Source organism: Vicia villosa, linkage group LG6 (genome assembly GCF_029867415.1).
Source record: "Vicia villosa cultivar HV-30 ecotype Madison, WI linkage group LG6, Vvil1.0, whole genome shotgun sequence".
Taxonomy (NCBI): domain Eukaryota; kingdom Viridiplantae; phylum Streptophyta; class Magnoliopsida; order Fabales; family Fabaceae; genus Vicia; species Vicia villosa.
In genome coordinates, this window is record NC_081185.1 from 90,290,325 (window position 1) to 90,314,378 (window position 24,054).

Below are 24,054 nucleotides of genomic sequence, written 5' to 3' on the forward strand. Positions count from 1 at the left end.
ACTGACATTTTTATACAGTGAACATATAAGTCTATTTATGATAAACTGAGTCAAATCATCTGAGAAACAAATTTACCTTCCCAAAAAAACTAGATTCTATTCAAAGGATAGAACATTTAAATTAAAACATATAACTTAAAAGGTGTGAGGTTGAGTTTTAGCCATTCAAGCAAGGTAGTACTTAGTAGTATAAAAAATTATTGAGAGCCAGCACATTGGTTCATCCCCTTTAAAGACAAATAAGGGATCTATGCTTAGTTGTTGAGAATTGAAAGGGTGAAAGAAATAGCGCGTTCAGTTTTACACATGACCATCATTACATCACTTTCATTCCAACCCTACACTGCTTCCCAAATATTAATATCTCATTCTGCATCCCTTAGTACAATACAATCACTGTACTTCATCATTCTTTTATATCATGTTTCCATTTTTTTTTTATATTTTCAGATCAAATTCATCTAGTCTTCTAGTCATTGTCACAACTCAGAACCATAGGGCCATCTCAGAATAGTTGAAAACTGGGTTCGACCTATAATTTATAACCATCACTGGCATCTCTTGTGGGATTGGTGTGTCCACGTATGCTATATTTGTTCCTGCCCCATGCATGTACAATATTTGTACAATGTGTGTAAGAGATTCAAAAAGTTATCGAATTTGCTCGAAACAAGGATAATCAATAAGATGTTGACGTTGAAACTATTTAAGTTTAATTAGTTCTTATTTCTGACCCACAATAAGTATATCATAACCACATTCCATACCTATAAAACATATTACATTTAAAAGAAAGTGATCATAGACTAATTTGAACAAATTTTGGCTCACTCAAAAGCTAGTGGATTAACTCCCACAATCATTGTCATTGTCATAATCTCTTTAGTTGGCAAATGTTTATAAGAGCCATGACAGAAGATTCTAGTGCTACCACTAATTAGAGCTAATATATTGATAATATTAATATTCAGGTCAAAGAGATAACAATAATACACTTAAATATTTAGTTTTCTTAATGGACCTAAATGTTATTGGACCTAAATATCAATGGGCTGAGGACCCTTAAGGGAATTTAAAGAGGATTTAACATGTCACTTTCAAAATTACATCGGGTACTCTTAATTTTTCTTAACATCAAAATTTTTTTTTTTCAAAAAAGATAATTTTTCGAACAAAATTTTCGGTACCATGATGAAAATTTCTAGTATCAACGAAATTTCCAATAGTTTATTTGAAATTTTCGATACGTTACAAATTTTGTCGAAACGGAAATTTAGTTGAAAGGTGAAATTTCTAGTAGTGTATTGAGTCAAATTTTTTTAACGATCCAGATTTTGCCGACAGTTTTGTAGGGCTGTGATTCCAAGGTTGTATAAATAGGGATATAAGTTATAGAGAAAGATGCCTAAAAAATGCCTCTTCCATAATTTCTGATTAAGGAAGAAGTGTATTTCCACGAAAATAATCCTCCTGTTGAGTTCAAGCTTCCGAATGGTGCCTCATCTCTCCCCAGCTTGACAGATAAGTTGAATGAATTACTACCGCAATCCGAGAATAGAAGAGTTAGAAAGATCAAGTTTCGTGAAGATTGAGTTGATAATAATGGAAGAGGAAAATACAACCTAATTGAGTTGAAGACCGATGAAGATGTGACGACCATGTGGAAATCATTTCGGCGTAGGGTAACTAAGGGGCCGATCGAGTTTGATGCACAAATTTTAAGAGGCAGGACGAAAGATTCTAGTGCTACCACTATGGTGGGAATATGTCAGACCGACTAACAGGGACCTACGAACCAACCTACATAGGCATAGGTGTTAGCTGAAGATTTCGTTTTGCAAATATATGGTTCTTCGAAGAATAAAAATTCGAAGAAGAGATGGTTACTGATGACCATCGTTTGAAGATAAGAAAATGGCTCCTGATGGCCATGCTTCGAGAGTGAAGATTTCTAAGTCACAGCGGAGATGATGAACACTGAAGCTCATAGGAGTGCATGTCTTCGAAGACTTAGGCAAATTTCATGAAATATGTTAAAGTATTACTAATTAGCGTGTTTTCGTAGTGTTTTAATGTTAAATACACTGCCACGCGTCGAAGAAGGACTTAGGCGGGAAGATTTGAAATTCGAAGACGGTTTTGTAACTGTCTAACAACAGATGGCATCCTTGGAGTTCTTATGAGAAACGTGGCATTAGATTAGCGTAGGGCCGTTAAGGTCGAAATTAGTATAAATAGGAGTCTTAATGTTAGGATTTTGTGTGTTCATTTTGTACAAATCACTCACATATTACTCAAGTATCAAGTGTTAAAGAGAAAGAGTTCGCTGAGAAATGTACGTATGACACCACCATTTTAATACATGTGTATTCCCTTTTCGTTTTCAGATATCTTTTCAGTATTATTGCATTTCATTTACTTCTTGCCATTTACATTCTTGTACTGTTATTTTCATGTCATTTACTTTTGAAGTATTTAATATTTCTGCAATTTTAGATTCTTTGCACTTTAAACAGTTTTCGTTTCATGTCTTATTTTTACTTACCCTTTTGTTGAAGTTATACTTGCATATAACAAAGTCACTATCAAGTTTACTTGTTTTATTCGAAGAAACTCTTATTGACAAAGATAAATCACAAATATGGTTCGAACGACCATTAATAACAATCTTTTTGACTATGTGTCCTAGGATCAATCTAGTCGATCCTGCGAGTAACCAAATCATATTTACTTATAGTTTAGAAGACTAGCGGTTGTTTACCGGAAATCACCGTAAACAAATTGGCACGCCCAGTGGGACTGTGTCAACCAGATTGTTTTTAATCAATTGTTTTATTTTTGTCTAGAAAATATCAAGACCTTGTATGAACCTTAGGAACGGTAAGTTAACGAACAGTGCACAACCGATTCCCAAACGAAGGTACAACAAGAAAATGGTCGTCACGACCAGTGCAGGGGGAGATCAAGATCCCCCACAAGGTTCAGGATCAGGCGCAGGAAATTCGACTTCCACTCAAGGAGCACGGGATATACCAGGTCCAAATGGGTCAAGACCTGCAGATAATTCCCAGGCCATCCCTGAGAATAATACAGGACCATTAGGGACTGTTCCAGTTTCAGTGTCGACCACTGCACCTTCATCCACAAGCGCAGAGGATATACCGTTTTCCTCGACAAATGCTGCAAATAACTTGTTTAGTCAAGGCACAAACTCTGCTTTCGAATGGACGCCAAATAACCCATACGGAATGCCATACCCATATGGAACAGGCGTACGAGGGGCTGGGCCTACATATGCTACAACTAATAATGCGACGTTTTCGCCAAATGTTGGTTCAGTGGGTCGAAGTGCACACAACACTAGTTTTTCTACCCAGATACCCATGTTTACCACAAATAACCAAGCAGCATTCCGGCAAGAAATGGATGCAAGCAACCATGATATGTTAGGGGCTTTGGCCAAAGAGTTGGCTTCAATTTTGAACCCACTAGCGACGAATATTGCTAGTACAAATCGGGAAAACGTGGAGACTTTCCAAAAGATATCATCTCAAATGAATCAAATGGCAGATTTCATGGGAGTGCCACCACCTAGAAGAAAAGACAAACAGCCTTCAAATCAAGAAGTGAGGCCTGTTTTGGAGCGTATACAAGATGTGGATCCCCCATCTAGGACAGCCACTAGGGATGTAGGCCCCTCACGAAGAACAGAAACGATCGAAGGAACTCAAGTGATTAATTTAGAGGCTTCGAATCAAAGAACCGTTCCCATTCGACAGGAAACGGAAGAAGAAGAGCGACCCAGATTAAGGATTGTGGGTAGGAACGAACATCCAGATGAGATTGTCCAGAGAGTCAGAAGGGAAAATCTGGCTACGGAAAATAACCTAACTGCCATGATAGAAAGGGTTATGGCCAATAATGGCCTTAGTACTGGACTTCGACGTCCAAACTATACGTCCCCCATATCAGATTACATTATGCAGACAGAATTGCCTAGGGGCACTAAGGTACCTAAGTTTACAAAGTTTTCAGGTGAAACTAGCGAGTCAACTGTGGAACATATTGCCAGATATTTGACAGAAGCAGGGGATTTAGCAGGGAACGAGGATTTACGAATCAAATACTTCCCTAGTTCGCTAACAAAGAATGCGTTCATTTTGTTCACCACTTTGCCACCAAACTCGATAGATGCATGGGCATACTTGGAAAGGTTATTCCATGAACAATTCTATATGGGTCAAACTAAGATAAGTTTGAAGGAATTGGCTAGTATTAAGAGGAAGTTTACAGAACCAATTGATGATTACTTGAATAGGTTCCGTCTGTTGAAATCTAGATGTTTCACAACTGTCCCAGAACATGAATTAGTCGAAATGGCTGCGGGGGGTTTAGATTATTCAATTAGAAAGAAATTAGATACTCAGTATCTTAGGGATATGGCCCAGTTAGCAGATAGGGTTCGACAAGTCGAACGCTTGAAGGCAGAAAAGGTTAGGGAAAATAAAAACTATAAGAAGGAAAGGGTAGCGTATGTCGAAGCAGAGGACGCTGGTGATGAGTCTCTTAGCGACTCATACAACCCTGAAGAAGTCGAAATAGATGTGGCTGAATTAAGAGAAGCACCACCTTATGCCTGCAAATTACTCAACCCTGCAAATGGAAAAAACCCAGTAGAAAACGATAAGAATGATAGGTTCCCTAAGAAAACTTACACATTCGACATCACCAAATGTGACGACATATTTGATTTACTAGTAAAAGATGGCCAAATGATACTGCCTCCAAATTCCAAAATTCCTCCATTAGAACAACGAAAGAAGAGAGGTTTTTGCAAATATCATGGTTTTTTAGGCCATAAAACTTCACAATGTTTTCTTTTCAGGGATCTAATTCAAAATGCTATCAAAGATGGGAGGTTGAAGTTTGCTGACAAGACCAAGAGTCACATGAAGGTCGATACCAATCCTCTGAACATCGCTGATGCTAGCCTCTGTGAGCCAGTGGATGTCAACATGGTGGAGGCATCTGAAGTCGAAGTTGTAGAAACTAAGGCAGTGTTCGATGGAGAGCAGGCTACTGAGAGTCTGAATAACCATATAATCTTCGATACTGATGTCGAAGAATCTCCAAGGACAGAGATAACTGAAATTTCGAGGGGAGAGAACAGCGAGGCCACTGAAGACCTCAGAATGAAACTCCAGAAAATCCAGATCTCTGAAGTTCCTCCAGCAGTCGTTAACATGGTCAGCGCCAGACGTCCAGTTTCTGAATTTGGTGAGTTAGAGACATGGCTAACAAGGCAAAAAGGGGGTATTGAAGTTCCTTTAAGAGGAGAAAGCTTCAAGGACTACCTTTGGGGTTGTCATGAGAGGAACGGTGGAAAACAATGGATGTGTCCAAGGTGTTCAATCATGCTGAATCGAAGGGTCGAAGCTAACTTCGAAAGGGCTCGACGCGAAAAATGGGAACACCCAGGGAGAGAACCAAATCCCCTACTACAAGTGTACCCAAGGATGGAGGAGAGCTTAATAGGATTTTTGGTCAGATGTCACAAAGGCAATACTGAAGTTGCACTATGTCCCAGATGTGGGGCAGTCTATGATGAAATGCTGGCACGATCCTTCGAACGTGTGTACTGCTACATGGGTCGAGAAACTCAGGGGTTGCGTCCTAACCTATACGGTTTCGACATATGGACTCCTACGAAGAGACCTGATAGTCCACACCCCAGAGTTCGAAAGGTAACATTCAAAGTCCCTGCAGATGCACCCAGGGATAGATGGGTGCAAGCTGGTGCAAGAGAAAACAAATGGCGGAGTTGGGACCAAGGAGGAAGAACTGCAATGGCATACAGGAAGCAATTTCAAAAACCAAATCGAGAGGTGTATCGATTGGAGAATTACAAAGGAAAAAATCCTATGTCCCGATCCCAGTGGATAAGGCATCAGAGAATAAAAAAGGCTCAAAAGGAATACAGGCCAAGAGAAGCTGGAGAGTCTAGTAGCAACCAAGTCCCACGCCAGGGGGCAAAGTCAGACAAACCTCCAGTGGAACGCAGGCTATTCGAAGCTGAAAAGATCTTGGATGAAGAAGAAAAGATGCATTCTAGTTCTTGGAAAGAAGAAGATCGAATGACAAATGACTTTGATTTTGATGGAGTGTCATCCATAAACCTCAACTGCAATGTTGTGTCCGTGCTTCCTCATGAGTTCAATCAGGAAACGGAAGTTGAGGACTGCGAGGAGGCTGACATCGAAGAAATGGCAAAACACAGACCTGTGTGTTATTATGTGCTGAATAACGGTGCAGTTGAAGAACAGAACGCTTTCTTCGAAAGGCCTGATGAAGGTATGCGAAATCATTTGAAGCCACTCTATATCAGGGCTAAAATTGAGAATGTTGGCATCAATAAAGTCCTAGTTGATGGGGGAGCAGCAGTGAACCTAATGCCTCAATACATGCTAAAAAGAATTGGTATGTTCGATACTGATATAAGGCCACATAACATGGTTTTATCTAACTACGAAGGCAAGATAGGACAAACACTAGGAGTTGTTCAGGTCAATTTGACAGTAGGCTCAGTCACGAGGCCAACTATGTTTATGGTTATACCAGCAAAAGCAAACTACAACCTTTTGCTTGGTAGAGAATGGATTCATGGAGTGGCAGCTGTGCCCTCAACAATGCATCATAGGGTGACAATTTGGAGGGAAGACGGTATAGTAGAGAATATCGAAGGAGATCAGAGCTACTATATGGCTGAAGTTAACCAGGTTAATAAAACTAACTTCGATAGGAATTTGGCAAACATAAGTCCTTGTCATGCGGCAGAAGAGATGTACACCCCAAATAAGAATGCGTTGTACTATTTAACTATACACCCAAATGGATTCCAGTGGGATAGAGAGATCATGGATGGCCCACCAGATCCAACACCATTGGAGAATTATCCAACAGAACGGCCGACAGGCTGGGACGATGACATTAATAATGTCTGAGTTTTCTTTCTTTGAAAAGATTTCGGCTTACGTGGCCGAGAATAAAAGAAAGGCGGCTCTCGAGGCCGAACTATCAAATGCGAAGATTGACACAGGTCTAACCAAGAAGGAAGTCACAGATTTAGAGATACATATGAGTTCCAAATCTTCTGAAGATTCGTTTCAAGTCGAAAGAACCATGAGAGAAGAATCGAGTCAAAGGTTAGATGCAATTTACGATGAAGAGCCTTTGGGATTCGAAAAAGATCCAATGGCACCAAATATAAAGATGTTAGCTCAAGATCCACTCGAAGAAGTAAATCTTGGAGACGAAGATCAAAAAAGAATAACATATATCAGCGCGAAACTAGAACCAGAATTAAAGGCAACGGTCATCAAACTGTTGAAGGAAAACAAAGATTGTTTTGCTTGGGATTATGACGAGATGCCTGGTCTAGGAAGAGATTTGGTCGAATTAAAACGACCAATAAAGGAAGGAAAGAAGCCTATAAAGCAGACTCCCAGGAGATTCACACCAGAGATTCATTCGAAGATTAAAGCAGAGGTCGAAAGGCTTCTACGCTGCAAGTTCATCCAAACTACAAGGTATGTTGAATGGATTGCTAATATAGTGCCTGTAATTAAAAAGAATGGTTCATTAAGAGTATGCATAGACTTTCGTGATCTTAATGCAGCCACCCCTAAAGATGAGTATCCCATGCCTGTGGCAGAAATGCTAGTAGACTCAGCCGCAGGCTTCGAGTATTTGAGCATGTTAGATGGATATTCTGGATACAATCAGATCTTTATTGCAGAAGATGATGTATCCAAAACGGCGTTTCGTTGCCCAGGGGAAATAGGTACTTACGAATGGATTGTAATGTCGTTTGGTTTAAAAAATGCTGGGGCAACTTATCAAAGAGCAATGAATTCTATATTCCATGACTTCATAGAAACATTCATGCAAGTATATATAGATGACATTGTGGTAAAATCCACCTCAGATGTAACTCATCTCAATCATCTGAGCCAATCATTCGAAAGGATGAGGAAACATGGCTTGAAGATGAACCCCCTCAAATGTGCTTTCTTTGTGCAGGCAGGTGATTTCTTAGGTTTCGTAGTCCACAAAAAGGGAGTAGAAATTAACCAGAATAAGACGAAAGCCATAATGGAAACCAAGTCTCCATCAACGAAGAAAGAACTACAATCTTTATTTGGAAAGATAAACTTCTTAAGGAGATTTATCTCTAATTTGAGTGGACGCACACAAGCCTTCTCACCTCTACTGCGGCTTAAGCAAGGAAAATTCGAATGGAATGCTGAACATCAAGAAGCTTTTGATAAAATCAATCAATACTTGACTTGTCCACCAATTCTATCTCCCCCAAATGGGAAGAAGCACATGCGCCTATATATTTCAGCTTCAGATAAAACAATAGGCAGCATGCTGGCGCAAGAAGATGAGAACGGCATCGAAAGAGCCAGTTATTACTTAAGTAGAGTACTCAATGATGCAGAGACTAGATATACCGCTATAGAAAAACTCTGCCTTTGCTTGTATTTCTCTTGTATCAAACTTAAGTATTATATAAAGCCAGTTGATGTTTATGTTTCGTCTCATTGTGATGTTATTAAGCATATGTTATCCAAGCCTATACTGCATAGTCGAATCGGTAAATGGGCTTTAGCCCTAACTGAATATTCACTAATATTTCAGCCTCTCAAGGCAATGAAAGGTTAAATTGTGTCAGACTTCATTGTCGACCATGCAGTAGCTGAGAGTCATCAACAGTATGTGGGTTTAAAACCTTGGAAGTTATACTTCGACGATTCAACGCACAGAGAGGGAACCGGAGTTGGTTTGTTGATAATTTCTCCTGATGGAATTCCAACAAAGCTCAAGTATAAAATCGAGGGTCCGCTATGCTCCAATAACGAAGCTGAGTACGAAGCATTAATAGCTGGACTTGAAGCTTTGTTAGAATTGGGGGCAACCAGAGTCGAAATTAAAGGGGACTCTGAATTGGTCATTAAACAACTGACAAAGGAATACAAGTGCATCAAAGAAAATTTGATCATGTACTTTGTCATAGCAAATAGGCTACTCAAGAAATTCGAATATGTGGAATTAAAACACATATCAAGGATGAATAACCAAGAGGCAAACGACTTGGCGCAGTTAGCTTCAGGATACAAGGTATCAAAAGAAAATTTAGAAGAATTGATTGAAGTAAGAGGGAGAGCAATGTCTACTAAACTTTCCCCAAGTGATTTGGAGAATTCACAGTTGGGTTACGCCAACAAAGGAGAATTCGAAGTGCTAAACATAGACTCATTAGCAGATACAGATTGGAGGAGTCCAATAATAAACTATCTAAAAAGCCCTTCGACGGATACAGACAGGAAGATAAAATATAGAGCCCTGTCATATTTCCTGATGGGAAACGAATTATTCAAGAAAACTCCTGAAGGGGTATTGTTGAAATGCTTAGGTGAAGCAGAAGCATACTTGGCTCTGTCGAACGTAGACAGTGGGGCATGTGGTGCACATCAAGCAGGACACAAAATGAAATGGCTTTTATTTCGTTATGGAATGTATTGGCCTTCCATGTTAAAAGATTGCATAGAGTTTGCAAAAGGGTGTCAAGAATGTCAAGAACATGCAGGTATCCAGCACGCCCCAGCAAACGAATTAAGTACAATAGTGAAACCTTGGCCTTTCAGGGGATGGGCGTTAGATTTGATCGGAGAAATTCACCCTAAGTCGTCTAAAGGCCAAAGATACATATTAGTAGGAATAGACTATTTCACAAAATGGGTCGAAGCAATACCACCAGCAAATGTGGATCAAGAGGCCGTGATTGAGTTTATTCAGAAACATATTATATATAGGTTTGGAATCCCAGAAAGTATAACAACTGATCAAGGTTCGGTCTTTACTGGACGAAAAATGCAAGACTTTGCCAAAGAAATAGGTTTCAAGTTATTTACTTCTACACCTTACTATGCTCAAGCAAATGGACAAGTTGAAGCAGCAAACAAAATAATAATTGGCCTTATCAAAAAACATGTGGGAAAGAAACCCAAGAATTGGCATAAAACTTTGGACCAAGCACTTTGGGCTTGTCGAACATCTCCAAAAGAAGCTACAAACACAACTCCTTTCCAGTTGACGTTTGGGCATGATGCAGTACTCCCAATCGAGATATATCTACAGTCAGTAAGGGTACAAAGACAAACAGATATTCCTCCCAACGTATACTGGGAGTTAATGATGAATGAGTTAGTAGATTTGGATGAAGACAGACTTCGAGCGCTGGAAATGATAATAAGGCAAACGGAAAGAGTATCCAGAGCATACAACAAAAAGGTGAAAGGTAAAACGTTTATTAGTAATGACCTAGTTTGGAAAGTTATTTTACCTATAGATCGAAAGAATCAAGCACTTGGTAAATGGTCCCCGCACTGGGAAGGACCCTTTCGAATCTTAAAGGTATTTTCGAATAATGCTTATGAAATTGAAGAGTTAGCAGAAGATCGTAGGATCTTGAGAATAAACGGAAAATATCTAAAGAGATATAAACCAAGCATGTACGAAGTAAAGATTGCAAAAATGTAGACATTCAGGGGACTACGAAAGCCAAAATGGTCAGACATGTACCAAAGTATATGTGTTGCATTGATCAAAATGGCTTTACGATCAAAATAGATGGTAAATTAAGAAAAAGAGTCAGAGAAGCACCAAAAATATTTGTCATTGAAACATAGAAGTACAAGCATTACAAAAAGAGATCCGGGGACATGACCCAGGAACTCCTGAAAAAAAAAAAGGGAAAGCATAAAAACCTAGGGCAAATATTGGCTAATTAATCCTCTGATCCAATCCTTCTAAGGACAGCACAGGCAAGCTTTCAGCCTCGAACATGTCCATGGATCCAGAAGTGCGCATCCGCCTCACGACACCCTTCTTAAGGAATATATAAGAGAGGAGTCTACCATACGGAAGACAGGTTACGTTTCCCTGACCGGCAGTAGCCACAGAAACGGCCTCAACAAGCCCTTTGAAAATCATCAAAGGGAAGTTAATCTTCTTCCCTCGAAGACCACAGAGAATCAACTCCAAGTCTTCGACCATGATGTTGTTTTCGTCAAGCCTCCGAGGACGGAAATTACCCACAAGCATTTGATGCCAGATCCTGATAACCTTGGCACTGAAAGGATCGTTGTCCATGAGAGTCCTCAACATAAGATGAGTAGTCATGTTGAAGCTGTTGTCATCAAATGTTTCCCCAGAGTTGTTGCATCTCATCAGGTTAGCAATGGTGGTGGGAGTGATGCTGAGATGAGCGTGTCGAACCTCAGAAACTATGGTGGTCCTCCCTTCAGGATCTATGCGTAGAGACGCAAACATCCAGAAATTTGCAAGCATGTTGGGGTAAACAGGACCTTCCAGGATTTCTTCAAAATAGAAATCCAGTTCTTGGTTAGCAAAGAGATTGCCAAGAGTGATGAAGTTGCTATCAAGTTCATCCTCACAAAGTTTGAACTCCTTCTTGATAACAGCCTTTATGTTGTTGTAAGAGAGAGGCGCAGCCATTTTTTTTTTTTTTGAAAAGAAAGTTTGAAGAAAAGGTTTCTCTCTTCTGTTGTTAGTGTTTGAGGAAATGCAAGAATGGAGAAATGAAAACGATCTTAGGCCTTTATATAGACCTGAGGTAATGAAGGGTGGTTTAAAGTTTTAATGATTGATTGGACTGCGGTTTGGTATTCCAAAAAGGGAGTTAAGGCTTCCGCCGTTTCCCGCCCTTGGAAGTTGAAAAGTAATCATGAAACTGATGCACGCACGTCTCAAATGAGTGTTTTGAAGAAAGTGACGTCACTGTTTAATAATGATTACGGCTAGAGAAGTAGAAACGTCAAGTCTAAGAATAAAGATACTGCGAAGAATGGTCGGGGTTATGTGTTGCATTGATTAGAATCACTGTGGAAAATTTGAAGATATATATTTTGGCAGAATATGAAAGATTTGCTAAAAATAGTGCTTGCGAATATGGAAAACATAGACGAAAAATAGAGGTCAAGCATACAGATAGATATTTTTATAAAAGGTTCGATTACAAAACAAAAGTGCAACAAAATACAGAGTTCGAAGCAGCTAGTTGAAATCCTCAGGGAGACTATTTTTGATCTTCAAATATTGAGTTTCCCATGAAGACATACGAAGTTCGAGTAACGCCCGGTGTTTCTTCAATCCTTCAATCTCTGGCACTAAATTTTGTGCGGTCTCGAAGTGTTTAATCCCCAATTGCGCCACTGCAAGCAGATCTTGTTGACTGGCCTTTTGTATGGTTGCCTGACAATTCTCAGCTTCCTTTATCTTTTCTTCGAGAGCTTTTATCTCTTGTTTCCAGGAGTTGATATCCTTCTCATAATTATCATATGCCTTCTGATTTTCTGAATGTTTAAGCTTGAGGGCCTCACCTTGTTTCGTTGCATCCACAGCAGAGTTCCATGAAGAGTCATGAGAGGCTATTTTTTCAGATAGTTGCTTTTCGATATTTTGTTTTCGAAGAATATTAGCTTGAAGTTGTTCAACTAGAGAACCTAGCAAAACAATCACCTCTGAAACTTCTTTCGAGACTCGAAACAAATCCACTTTCTTCAAGAGTTGATTCAAGTTGTGACTTTTAATAGGATCTTGACTAAGAACATCCACAAGATTGACCCCAAAGAATCTTTCTTTTATCTGTCGAAGGAGGTCAGGAATGTCTTCCTTGTCACCAGATTCTACAAGGACAGCTGGAGAGATGTCAAGTTCTGAAGGCGAAGTAGTATTCACATTCATCATAGCTTTTAGAAAACTGAGAGGATCAGTTTGCTTAAGCTGTTCCAGTTCCGAAGGAGTGGGCTTCGCAGGGGCAGGCATCGAAGTTGCCCCAGGAGTAGTTTCTGTGTCAAGAGTTGGAGTTTCTGGAGGATTGTGTTTATCTGGTTTAGAAATTTCCTCCATAGCATCTTGTTCGGATACAGTATCTTCACTACCATGTGGTTGTGGATTCACGTTGTCACTACCTAAGAATGGATGATTTTCTTCCAGGTTTTTATCTTGATGAGTAGCGGGGGATTCGTCAGTGGATTGGCTTTCTTCGACTGGCTCATTAGGTAAGATGGTGGTAAGAGGCCTGGCATCTTCAAAAACTGGTGAGAGAACATGGGATTTATTTTGGGAAATATCTGCATTAAACAAACCAGACTTGGTCAGAACGATAAGGCCTTGAGAAGCTTATCGATGAAAGTGAAAGAGTTATGATTACCTTGAGGTTTATCGACATTAATGGTGAGATTGTAAGTCTTGAGACCTGAAGTAGCAGTGCCAGTATCATCCTGCAATGACAAGGTAAGATGTTAACTTAATCATGTAGTTAAAATTATGAGATGATTTTGGGTTGAAACCCAAATACCTTGGGTGGAATATTGTCTGGACTTGAGTTATGACATTCGACAACGAAGGCATTACTGGCAGTTTTAAAGGTGATTCCTCAGAAGACGCCTTGTCGCTAGGAGAAGCAACTTTGGAGGAACCTAGCCCTTTCTCTTTTCCCGAAGGAGTAATAGCTTTCTGTCTCTTTCTATGGCCTTGCCTGGTACGAGGAGGAGATTTGTCTTCATCATCTGAGACGACTGTTGAAGAGACTTGTCGTTTCGAACCTACCGGGGGTTTCGAATTCTGGGAAATATAAAATTGAGTAAAATAAGCACTACTCACAGATTATATGAGATTAATGATATAAAATGGGTATGTACCGTGGGTTTCTTGCTAGTGGCAATGGAATCACTCTCACTTGGCTTGTTACTTTTAGATGCCCCAGAGTCCTTCTGTGTAGGAACTTCTTTAATCTTCTTTCTTCGAGCAACGGCTGTAGTTGAGACTGGAATCAGTATATCAACAGAAAAAAAGAAAAGTCAGTCGAAAGATTGTCTGAGTCCAAACCTTCGGGTATTGGGGTCAAGACACGAACATGTTCAAGATCTATATGAAGATGCCCTTTGAAAGTATCTAGGGTATGCTTAGTCGGATCCACTCGATCAGCACGTTTTTTAGTACTTTCTTGAAGATCTTTTAAAACGTTGCCACACACAAACCAAATTGGAAAAGGAGGGCTCAGAGCCACACCAAAATCCGCACTTGGTAGTGGAGGGAATTTTGGAGGATTAAGTTTGAAAGCCACTTCATAGCGTAGTTCTGGTCGAACATGCGAGGGCAATTTTAACTTATCCAGTTTGGCGGAAAACTTTTCGCGTAAAATAACTGCAGCTTCACGAACGGTCCGACTAAGATCATCAGGCCGATAGATAGTTTCAAAGAATTTTTGAAAAGCTTGGATTTCTTTAATATGAGTCGAGGTACCTTTGTGGAAATTCTCCTGCACATCATCAAAAGCTGTAGTTAGTTCTTGAGTGAGACTATCGGTGTCAAAGATTTGTGAAGTATAGTAATCCGTCCACCATTGGTGAAAGTCTGGTGTGGAGTAAAAGGCAGGTTCGAAGGAAATAGGAGAAAGATTGGTGACGCCAACATATTTGTTGATCTTTGATTCACACTCCTTTTCAGTCAGGTGCAAGGTATGGAAGCACAGATGGTTCCTTTTATCATATAAACACTTGGGTTTTACCTGCACCAGTCCAAATTGTCTCGAGACCAGATTTGGTTGGTAGCATACGAGAACGCATTGACTTTTTGATGGTCGAAGACGATGATAAAACAACCTTGGGGTCAGAAAGGCTTCCCAAATTTCCATAGACTCAGTTTGTTGATCCTGAGATGTTGATGGGAACCTTCGGGTGAACCATTCAGGACCGATTGTTCTGTGTACAAACGGAGCCATGGAAGGATCGAACTAATTACGCTGGGCGAACATCATTGTATATGCTAGAAAATGTTCACGAAGTTTCCCAGTTTCTTCTTTTGGCGTTAGGTAAGCCAACCTAGTTCCTTCTATAGTTCGATTCTTAATTTTATTATCTTCTTCATTGACGTTGCTTCGAAAGGGAAGGTGAGTTTCAAATGTAGCTTTCAGCCACAGTTGCAGTAGCCAAAAAGGACCAGCAAAAAGTAGAGTGCCAGTTTGGTAGTTTTTGGTAAGATTCGCGGCTTCGCTGAGGTTTTCATAAAGAAATCCTACGAGTAATTGGCTTAGGTTGAGCTTTTTTCCAGCATGTAGCTGATTAGCCATGCAAAGATACCTCTTTGCAACCTGTATGGATCTTGAGCAGAAAGCGCATCGCGAGAGCCATAGTGCTAAAAAAGCAATATGTTCTTCATCAGAAACTTCTGCTTGTGTTGTGTTGTGGTACTTCTGGATGAATGCAGTATAAGTAACTTTTGATTCATTAAAGCTAATAATATCAATATCCATATCATTGGGGTCGAAGGTCTCCCCAGTTGGTCGAAGTCCTGTAATAGCAGCTATATCGAAGAGAGTGGGGGTAACCATCCCACATGGAATATGGAAGGTGTTGTGGGAAGCATCCCAGAAATGAACCGCTGCTACTAACATGGGTTGGTTATATTCTAAGCCTGTTTTTGATAATTGAATCAAATCATATATTCCTAATGATTTCCAGAAATATTCTTTCTTTTTCTCTACTTTTTCTAACCAGGCATAGTATAGATCAGGATCTTTGGCTAAAGGGATTGACCTAAATACTTTTACAAAGTTGGTCATATAGTTTAACCTAATTTGTGCCAGAGCCAATGGGGGTGCAGTTGAAGTTTCTTCAGCATTATCAGGTTCTCCTAAAGAGGAATGACCATCTTCATCTATCTTAATCTTACTAACCAAGGGTCTAGTTTTGTAATAAGAAGGGAAGAATTTGTTTATAGATGGATTACTTTCACCTGGCAATGGACCCATAAAAGCAAGAGGTTTTCCAGAAAGTTCAAAGGGGATGAGTACCTGAGAAGCGTAAATTGCGCGCACCTCTGCGGTGTTAGGGTTTGGAATGTGTTCTCGTTCCCCAGACCGCGTTGTTGTTTGGAGCTTTAGAACAGGTTGAAGAACATTTGAAGATGAAGCCATAGAGAAGTTTGATTGAGAAAGTATTCTATTGAAGAAGATGAAGAAATAGGAATGAAAAGTTGTATAAAAGTGAAGACCAGGTATTTAAAGGTTTAACGGGAACCTTTTTAAATCTTTTGGGTAAAACAAAAGGACATGCGGCGGGTTTTGATTTAATCCAACGGCGGTCAAATAAATTAGCTTTACTCCTAGTATGTAGAAATAATGATCAAGAAGTAAGGTCAAAAACGTGGGAATGTAAGTTATGAGAAGACATCTTTGAAAATGACAAGACGTTTTGAAAACAGGGTCATCAATGATTATGACGTTAGTCAGCAATCTTGGAACTTTCAAAGAGTAGCAAGGAACGAAATCTTACAATGACAAGAAACGCCTATTTCTCTTGTTTTTTCGAAACAGGCATTTATTGGGGGCAATTTGTTTGCTGAAGATTTCGTTTTGCAAATATATGGTTCTTCGAAGAATAAAAATTCGAAGAAGAGATGGTTACTGATGACCATCGTTTGAAGATAAGAAAATGGCTCCTGATGGCCATGCTTCGAGAGTGAAGATTTCTAAGTCACAGCGGAGATGATGAACACTGAAGCTCATAGGAGTGCATGTCTTCGAAGACTTAGGCAAATTTCATGAAATATGTGAAAGTATTACTAATTAGCGTGTTTTCGTAGTGTTTTAATGTTAAATACACTGCCACGCGTCGAAGAAGGACTTAGGCGGGAAGATTTGAAATTCGAAGACGGTTTCGTAACTGTCTAACAACAGATGGCATCCCTGGAGTTCTTATGAGAAACGTGGCATTAGATTAGCGTAGGGCCGTTAAGGTCGAAATTAGTATAAATAGGAGTCTTAATGTTAGGATCCTGTGTGTTCATTTTGTACAAATCACTCACATATTACTCAAGTATCAAGTGTTAAAGAGAAAGAGTTCGCTGAGAAATGTACGTATGACACCACCATTTTAATACATGTGTATTCTCTTTTCGTTTTCAGATATCTTTTCAGTATTATTGCATTTCATTTACTTCTTGCCATTTACATTCTTGTACTGTTATTTTCATGTCATTTACTTTTGAAGTATTTAATATTTCTGCAATTTTAGATTCTTTGCACTTTAAACAGTTTTCGTTTCATGTCTTATTTTTACTTACCCTTTTGTTGAAGTTATACTTGCATATAACAAAGTCACTACCAAGTTTACTTGTTTTATTCGAAGAAACTCTTATTGACAAAGATAAATCATAAATATGGTTCGAACGACCATTAATAACAATCTTTTTGACTATGTGTCCAAGGATCAACCTAGTCGATCCTGCGAGTAACCAAATCATATTTACTTATAGTTTGGAAGACTAGCAGTTGTTTACCGGAAATCACCGTAAACAACAACTAAACATCATAGTTAAGGGTCAAGAAAAACGATAATCAAAATCCATCAAAAAGGTGAACTATGTCTCAAGTTCAAAAACAAAATGGACCATGACAAAAAGGCTCAAAGAGGTTACGAATGGTCACACACTCACAAGGTAAATTGATATTTGGCTAATGGTAGTTGTGCTCAAAATCAAACAAGTGCCTTGATCACTTTCGTGCATTCACAAAATCAATACAAACGAAAGAAAAAACATAATAATATCCAGTTAAAACAAGAATTATTTGTCTCTCGCATATACATACAATGGAAAGCCACCTCACATTTGGTAAAAAGGGAAAACTAATTGTGATTCAAGTCATGAGCAAGTTACGCAAAAAGAATGAATAATATGAAAGTTGTACAAATGAAAAGTCTCCTAATCATGCTATGCTATAGAAAGCGATAAACGAGTACCTTGCTATGTACAAATTTGAACAATCATTACCGCACAACCGGCATGTTGAGTCTATCACAATCGGAGAATTACCAAATGCGACTCCAAGTGATCGGGCCAAAATTTGAGTCTAAACAACAACAAAATAATTAAAAAAAATAAAACTATAAAATTCTATACTATAAAGCCTTGGTGTAAGTGGGAAAAAGGCTAGCCAAGTGAACCATTAAAAAGAATTCACAGGCCAAAAGTTACAGGGCACGCGACGCGCCCTCAAGCCCGCGCGACGCGCCCTCTTTGCGTGCGACGCGCGCTACATCAGAAAAACAAAAACCAGTCCAGAAGACTGCACAACTGGTGTAGCCTCCACTTAACACCTACACATCTCATTTTACATAACTAACAGAATTTACAAAAGTCAAAACCGTTGGGGTGCCTCCCAACAAGCGCTTGTTTTACGTTGTAAGCTCGACGCCTTTATTGTGCTCGGGTAGTAGCTTCCTCCACGACACGCCAACGCTTTCGCCCCAACGCGAACCTAAAGAAAGTATCCTAACCACACACGAACAAACATTACGAAACAAGAGAATATACAACAATACGTAAACAACACGTATTAACAAACACGTAACGATAAGTAAAAACACATTTTTTACAAAAGTTTGGTGAAATTAACTAAACAAGTTGAAAAGTGAAGATTTGTAATTAAAGAACTATCCGAGTTCAACTTGTTTAATAAGTCCACCAAACAAAATTAGAACATGTATCTATACAATCCACTATACAAAAGTATACAAGTATTAGGAAATTCACAAATATACGATATTCACAAAACTCAAAAACAAAGAAACTATCGCAATGCGAATTCAATAGAAACACCAATCCACGGCAACGACGCCATTTTGTTGGAGCAGTAAAGCGGCAAGCAACAAAAGTTTTGGAAATATTTTTCCGGGAAATTATCGTGTCCACAGAGATTGGTGCTACTGAACTACCGTTCGATGGATTCTTAGTTATGAGTTTGGGTTAAAATGGGTTTTAAGCAAACAAGGAAAATATAACATTTGAACATAAAATAAATTCATTCTTGATAGAGAATAGATTATCTAGTTTGAATCTAAACTACTCCTCACAAACTTAGATTTATCACTCCGCCGTACTCAATCTACAATGCTCATGAGAATCACCATATATCCCTCACGTCAATGTCCATTCCTGCAATACTGACGGAAATTCAACAATATTGCTCTTTCGACGATGTCTCAACCGATCGAAGAACAAAGAGACATTAAACTCAGATATTATGCGGATGTTAACCCCAATCCTATGTCTAGAATCAAAAGCTAACAGATATCCCCCTAATCAAGATTTGTGATGTCTATTTCTACAACAACACAAATCCAAAGCATTTAAGCAAAAAGATCAGAAAAACACCGATTAAGATTTGTAAAGCAAACTTTATACAACTAGTAGAAAAAGCAACAACCATCCATGGGTTTAGAGTAATTTACATACAAAAACTCACCAAAATAAAAATACAAAGAGAAGAGAAGAAGAGGAACCAAACATTTCTTGGTTTGTCAACACCAATCGATGAGAAATTCGACCTCCGATCATCCGATTACAAGCTCCAATGGTGTTTCCAAGCTAAATCTACCCAAAAATGACCTAGGATGAGTTGGGGTTCAAAAATACCCGAAACATAACTTAAAAAATCTGATTTTCGCCTATTTATGCAATTTTGGATCTGGAACAGCGCGCGTCGCGCCCAACCTGCTGAATTGAAAAAACAGATTTTAGTAAAAATGGTGCAACTTGAGAACCGTAACTCCGATTTGCGCCCGATTCGAAGCGTTGGAAAGCTTATTCAATTTCCTATCTAACAATGACAACATATCAACCAAATTGGTGATTTATTATTCTTTGGTTTTGAGATTTATTCGTTGACGAGTTGGTTTCGATGCTCAAAGACGTGCGTTTGAAGCTGTGTCTTCAACATGTTATTGCTCATGCTCCAAATACGCCTCAATACCTACAAAATGAATAGAAAACTATCAAAAAGTATAAAAGTATATGAAAATATATCTATTCATAAAGTATACATATTTATACACAAAACGGGGTATTATTCAAACGGTATTAACAAAAAGTAACGATAAGTGCAACAAAACATATATATACAAAATAACTACATTTTGGCACTTAACAGGTGGGCGGGCCCATGTAGTGAATAGGGTGGGACGGACGTCCCTTAGTAATTGTGACGGGGGCCACACTAATTTTAGCATATTTCTTTTAATTAGTCTGTTTAGTTAGTTTGTATAGTCTGTTATAGAAGTAATGTTCCACTAATTAACACATGATTAATACAACTTGAGAAGTGACTTTAGTGGTCGGTAAATTTAACATTCGAGTAATCAGCATAATCTCAATTATTTCAGTAAGTGTGTAGCAGGAGTAGCATGATTAACAGAGGCATTACAAATAGCAGACGTGGAATAATAACTAATTTGATATATAATGGTAGCAGTAAAATTGGAGTAGTAACAGGCTTAATTATTGAGATAGCAGAAGTGGTAATACTCTGTAGCAGAACATGTTGGTAATAGGTTCTTAGTAGCAGAACTAATATTAATAGCAGAGTGCTAGTTTTAGCAATAGACAACTAATGAAAACAATGCCGAATAAGAGTTTTAACCGATAAAATTAATTTACCGGTTTGGAACGATAATTGTCTGAGTAAATACGGAACGTGTGTTGATTGTTTTGGTTAAATTATTGTGTTGATTTATGGCTGTTGACTTGTTGTTGACGCATTGCTGTGATTTGTTGTCGTGATAAATGTGATGTTGTGATTCGACTATTCTCATGAGTATTGTGAAGTGCATGAATTATTATGATGAATTAACTACCTCGATTTATTGGTAATAACGGTGGTATAGGCGTATGCCTCGTGACGAGTTTTGTTGTGTTTGTGTATGTGATGTTGCATTCATGGAGTCACATACATTTGCATTTTTGTGTGACGCCCTGGATTGACAAGCAGTGGCGAAGGCTTATGCCTGTTTTGATGCCTCTATTAACAGGCAATTGGCGATGGGGGTTGATGCCCTGGGTACCACATGCATGTGCATTTGTGAGACTCTCATCCTATGTTGCATGAGTATGACTTTATGTGAAGTATTGTGACTTGTATTCGTGAATTGTATATATATGTTGTTGAATATAATGATGAGTATTGAACCGTGACTAATATACCGCGATGTGGTAATTTTGATGATCTAACTCATATATATTATCTATCATAATCTTATTTATATTGATAGATATCTAACCCTTTATTTGTTTGGTCGTTGCCTTTATACTAGTAACGTGCAAGTAGTAGCTGTGAGTGAAGACTTAGACACCGTGAGTTAGAATCGGTTGTCGCTCTGATACTTAGCACTCGGGGGATGAACGATAGATGTTTAGTTGTTTTATTTGTTTTACATTGCTGAATTTTAAGTAGCACTTTAAGAAGTACCGTGATGTTTTCAAGTTGCTTTATTTGAATAAGATGATATCTGAATTAAAATTGAATATTGTGATTCCGCTACATAATTAATATAAATTTGCTTGGTTTCGAAGATTAAAGAATGACGTTATCGGTTCATCTGAATGTGAAGTGTTATGTATCGATTGAAATAAAATGAGTAGGTTGTTTTATGATGCATGATTTAATGTGAAGTGTGACATCCCGTTTGTTTGTTAAAATTTTATAACTCTGATTTTTGTTATAATTACCGGGTAGGTTTGGGGTGTTACATTAGTGGTATCAGAGTAGATCGGTCTGTCCGGCCAAGTTGTCTAGTCAGCAGAGTTGTGCGACAGTTGAATACCGTCAGCGTGTTGTTCGTTAGTACGCGGCGTGTGTGTGGAACACTGTCGGTACTTGTTTGTTTTCTAATCGTTTGATGCAAGAGATAGTTTAAGCTAAGTGGGGTAGAAGCTTTGCTTCTCGGATACGTTCCAATTGTGAGATGATGGCTTAGTGTGCTGCTGATGGAGTTAGTGCAAATATCATTAGAGCTTAGTTGTTTCCCAGATACGAAGGTGACATGGATTCGAGGTTTCGATGTTAATCAAGTTAGAGTACCTTGATGGAGAATGAATCGGGAATTGTTTATGGTTACTCCTTGAAGGGTGAGGAGCAGTATGATGGTTATCAATCTACGAATGGGGTGTAGATTCCTTATGTTTCGGATTGCCGAGTGAATAAGATAATTTCAGAAGATGGAACTTATAAAGTTGGGAAGTTGCGTCGTTGCTGGTTGACCGTGTAGTTGTTGGTTTGAATTACCCTGACGTGTAATGACGACATTAACGCAATGTTAGAATGACAAAAGTTGCTATTAGACTTTATCATGGAATCCATGCGAGAAATTGTTATAAGTTAATGATGTTGTTGGATGATTATGGATAGCGAGTCAGAGTCGGAAATTCAAAGAGACAAGTATGGATTTAAAGCGTTGGTAATTATACAAGGAAAATTCTGTTTTGGATGATGCTGTGAGGTGTGTTACGGCATGACGTCGGTGTTGGCATTATAGGATAACTTGGAAAATTCATATCTTGTGTTCCGAGTAGCGGATTGATGTGCCGTTTGAACCCACGAAATGGTGAAAATATATTTTACCTTAAGGAAGTGTGTTGAAAACAGTAGAGGTAATCCTATAGGGAGAGACTCCAAAGTCGGTTACAAAAACGTGAAGCTTGTTGAATAGGAACGGCTACTATCACAGTTGTTCGAAACAAAGTCAAGTGGAACATGTTGTTAACTAATAAGTGGGGAGAATGAAATGTTTGGTATTTAAAATGATTTGAGTGCCGATGGCTTTTAGGAAAAGTGAAGTAGTAGTGAAGGAGAATTAAACTTTTAGAAAGATTGAAGTCAAGTTTGCGATACCAAAGTGGCAGCATGCGTAAAAGGAGAATTGTAGAGAGTCTCTATCACCAATTCGATGTGAAGGAGACTTATTGAGATTCCTATTGGAATGAGATTCAGATGTGAAAGATGTTAGGGGATTTAGAGTAAAACCAAGAGTTGTGAATATTGTTAAACTCTTCAGCCTAGATAAGGACTTTGGTTGGGACAAGACGAATTGCGATGTACAAGTATATTGGTAGTTATAGAGTTGGGAAATACTTAACATTTGTGTAATGCTAAATGAGTATGAGTAGACTTTGTAATACGTTTGGACGATGTTTTCTCATCGACGAGATCGAGTGAAAAGGTAGTTGAAGGAGTTGTAAACCTCATTATTGGATTATGACGCTGTTTATGACTTTGAGTGCAAACTATGAAAGGATGCTATTATGTGGTAACAGTGGTTTATGCTTCAATAAGGTTGTCGGCTATCTTTTGACAAATTGAGGAACTGATCACCCTTAATCTCTTGTTGGTATTAGAAGGAATCATGTGGATGGGATAAGCTTGTCTTGTTGTCTTAATAGTATGTTAAGTGATGGATGTTAAACCATGAGGGTAATCGCTCACCATGTTTTGTGAACTTATGAAGAAGTGGATATGAAAGAGTGAAACGTATCGGACGGTGACGTAAGTTGGATGATCAGAGTTGCGCAGGCGAAGCGTGAAGTGGCACAGTTGTAGTGCGTGCGCGACTCTGTAACAGTTAAAGATTAAAATATCATGAGCCATGGGATTGATATGGCTCGATTTATATGTTGGATTTGGAAGATTGTTGTTATAAGGATGTCGTGCCAGAGCACTAGAATGTTATTGAGTAATTGCTGAATTAGTAAGTATGTTGCTGTAGTTTTTTTGATAATAGTGAGTATGTATTTGATGAGGTTAAGACGTTGAGTTTATACGGTATAGTGCTATAATAATTTTGTTACCGTTGTTAAAATGTTGTTGTTGATTTCCATATATAACGAAGAATGATACTCCATGAAATGACGAAGTCTAGAAGGTTAGCTATGTTGATGTCACTATAAAAGCGATACGACAAAGTGAAAGAGTGGTTAGCATTTTGTTGGCAAGTGACATACGTATACGGGAATGAAAATGGTGTAGGTATTCCGATGTAGGTATCCAAGTATGAGCGTGTTATGGTTGTTTCTATCTTAAAGGATAATATGTCAGGATATTGTTGAGTGATTGACAAGTTAGTAACGATTATATCG

General features: G+C 38.7%; 1 protein-coding gene across 1 annotated transcript in view; it reads right to left on the reverse strand.

Moving 5' to 3' along the window:
* LOC131614111 (uncharacterized) overlaps positions 1-14,714 on the reverse strand; it is a 21,520-nt gene extending 6,806 nt beyond the window's left edge. The window contains exons 1-5 of the mRNA XM_058885740.1: positions 14,657-14,714; positions 13,788-13,912; positions 13,501-13,710; positions 13,298-13,367; positions 12,765-13,217 (exon numbers count right to left, since the gene is read on the reverse strand). Of these exons, the coding sequence (XP_058741723.1) occupies positions 12,765-13,217; positions 13,298-13,367; positions 13,501-13,710; positions 13,788-13,912; positions 14,657-14,714 (916 nt within the window). The remainder of the gene's footprint in view (positions 1-12,764; positions 13,218-13,297; positions 13,368-13,500; positions 13,711-13,787; positions 13,913-14,656) is intronic.
* Between the last annotated feature and the right edge of the window lie 9,340 nt (positions 14,715-24,054).